The sequence below is a fragment of the Lipotes vexillifer genome, unplaced genomic scaffold, assembly GCF_000442215.2.
Source record: "Lipotes vexillifer unplaced genomic scaffold, Lipotes_vexillifer_v1.1 scaffold51, whole genome shotgun sequence".
NCBI classification, from domain to species: domain Eukaryota; kingdom Metazoa; phylum Chordata; class Mammalia; order Artiodactyla; family Lipotidae; genus Lipotes; species Lipotes vexillifer.
Genome location: NW_006786770.1, coordinates 360,461 through 361,848, shown reverse-complemented (window position 1 = coordinate 361,848; position 1,388 = coordinate 360,461). Strand labels below are relative to the sequence as shown.

The following is a 1,388-nucleotide window of genomic DNA, read 5'->3' as shown; positions in this document are numbered from 1 at the left end:
GCTCTTCCATGAGTTCCCGGATGGAGGCTACCGTGGGGCCAGATCCCAGATGAGTATAATACGGACCTTCATCTTTCTCCACTATTTGTTCTGCAGAAATACAAAGTAAACATTATTTGGAGACATCAATTCATCAATATTAATTTAGGAAGGCAAACCATCAATAGGAAAATTAATGGCATAGTACAAAACAGGAAATTCAATGGCTTATAAACATGTGGAAATACGTTCACCCCCATTAGAAATCAGGAAATACAAATTAAAATCACAATGAAACACCATTACATACAGACCAAATTGGCAAAAATTTAAAAATCTGATAAAACTATACATTATCAAGACTGAGGCTTAACCACTCTGGAATTTAGTTTATCATTATACATAATCTAGACCAGAGGTCAGCAAACCACTCCACTCCTAGGTACAGACCCAAACAAGCTGAAAACAAGGACTCAAACAACACCTGTATGCAGTGTTCATTGCAGCATTATTACAAGAGCCAAAAGGTGAAAACAACACAAGTGTCCATCAACAGATGAACAATGTGGTATACCCATACAGCAGAATATTATTCGATCATAAAAAGGATTTATTCTGAAATGTGCTATAACATGGATGAACCCGGAAAATGTTAGGCTAAGTGAAATAAGCCAGACACAAGAGGACAAATATTGTATGATTCCACTTACAGGATATATCTAGAATAGGTAAATTCATAGAGGTAAAAATTAGATTAGAGGTTACCAACAGCTGGGAGGAGTGGGGAATGGGGACTTATTACTTAATAGGCAGAGTTTCTGTTTAGTGTTGACACAGTTTTAGAAATAGATAGTGGTGATGGTTGCACAATATTGTGAATGTGATTAACGCCACTAAACTATACACTAAATAATGGTTAAAATGGCAAATTTTATATTATGTATGTTTTACCACAATTAAAAAAAGAGAAAGGAATGAACTACTGATACATGCTACAATGTGGACGAACCTTCAAAAACATTACAATAAGTGAAAAAGTCAAGACACAAAATATCACATATATCGCGTGATTCCATTCATATGAAATAATCCAGGATAGGTAAAGCCATAGAAACAGAAAGCCAGAATGATGGTTGCCAGAGGCCAGGAGGAGGGAGGAATGGAGAGTTACTACTTAATGGGTATAGGATTTTATTTTAGAATGATGAAAAGTGTTTTGGAACTAGATAGAGGTGATTATTTCACAATATTGTGAATGTACTAAATGTCAGTGAATTGTACACTTTAAAATGATTAATTTTGGGGGGGACCTTCCAAGATGGCAGAGGAGTAAGACATGGAGATCACTTTCCTCCCAACAAATACATCAGAAATACATCTACATGTGGAAAAACTCCTACAGAACACCT

At 35.7% G+C, this 1,388-nt stretch overlaps 1 protein-coding gene across 1 annotated transcript in view; it reads right to left on the bottom strand.

The window, feature by feature from the left end:
• Positions 1 to 1,388, bottom strand: part of LOC103079040 (methylcytosine dioxygenase TET3) — a 108,874-nt gene that overhangs the window by 26,624 nt on the left and 80,862 nt on the right. The window contains exon 4 of the mRNA XM_007459392.1: positions 2 to 90. Within this exon, the coding sequence (XP_007459454.1) occupies positions 2 to 90 (89 nt within the window). The remainder of the gene's footprint in view (position 1; positions 91 to 1,388) is intronic.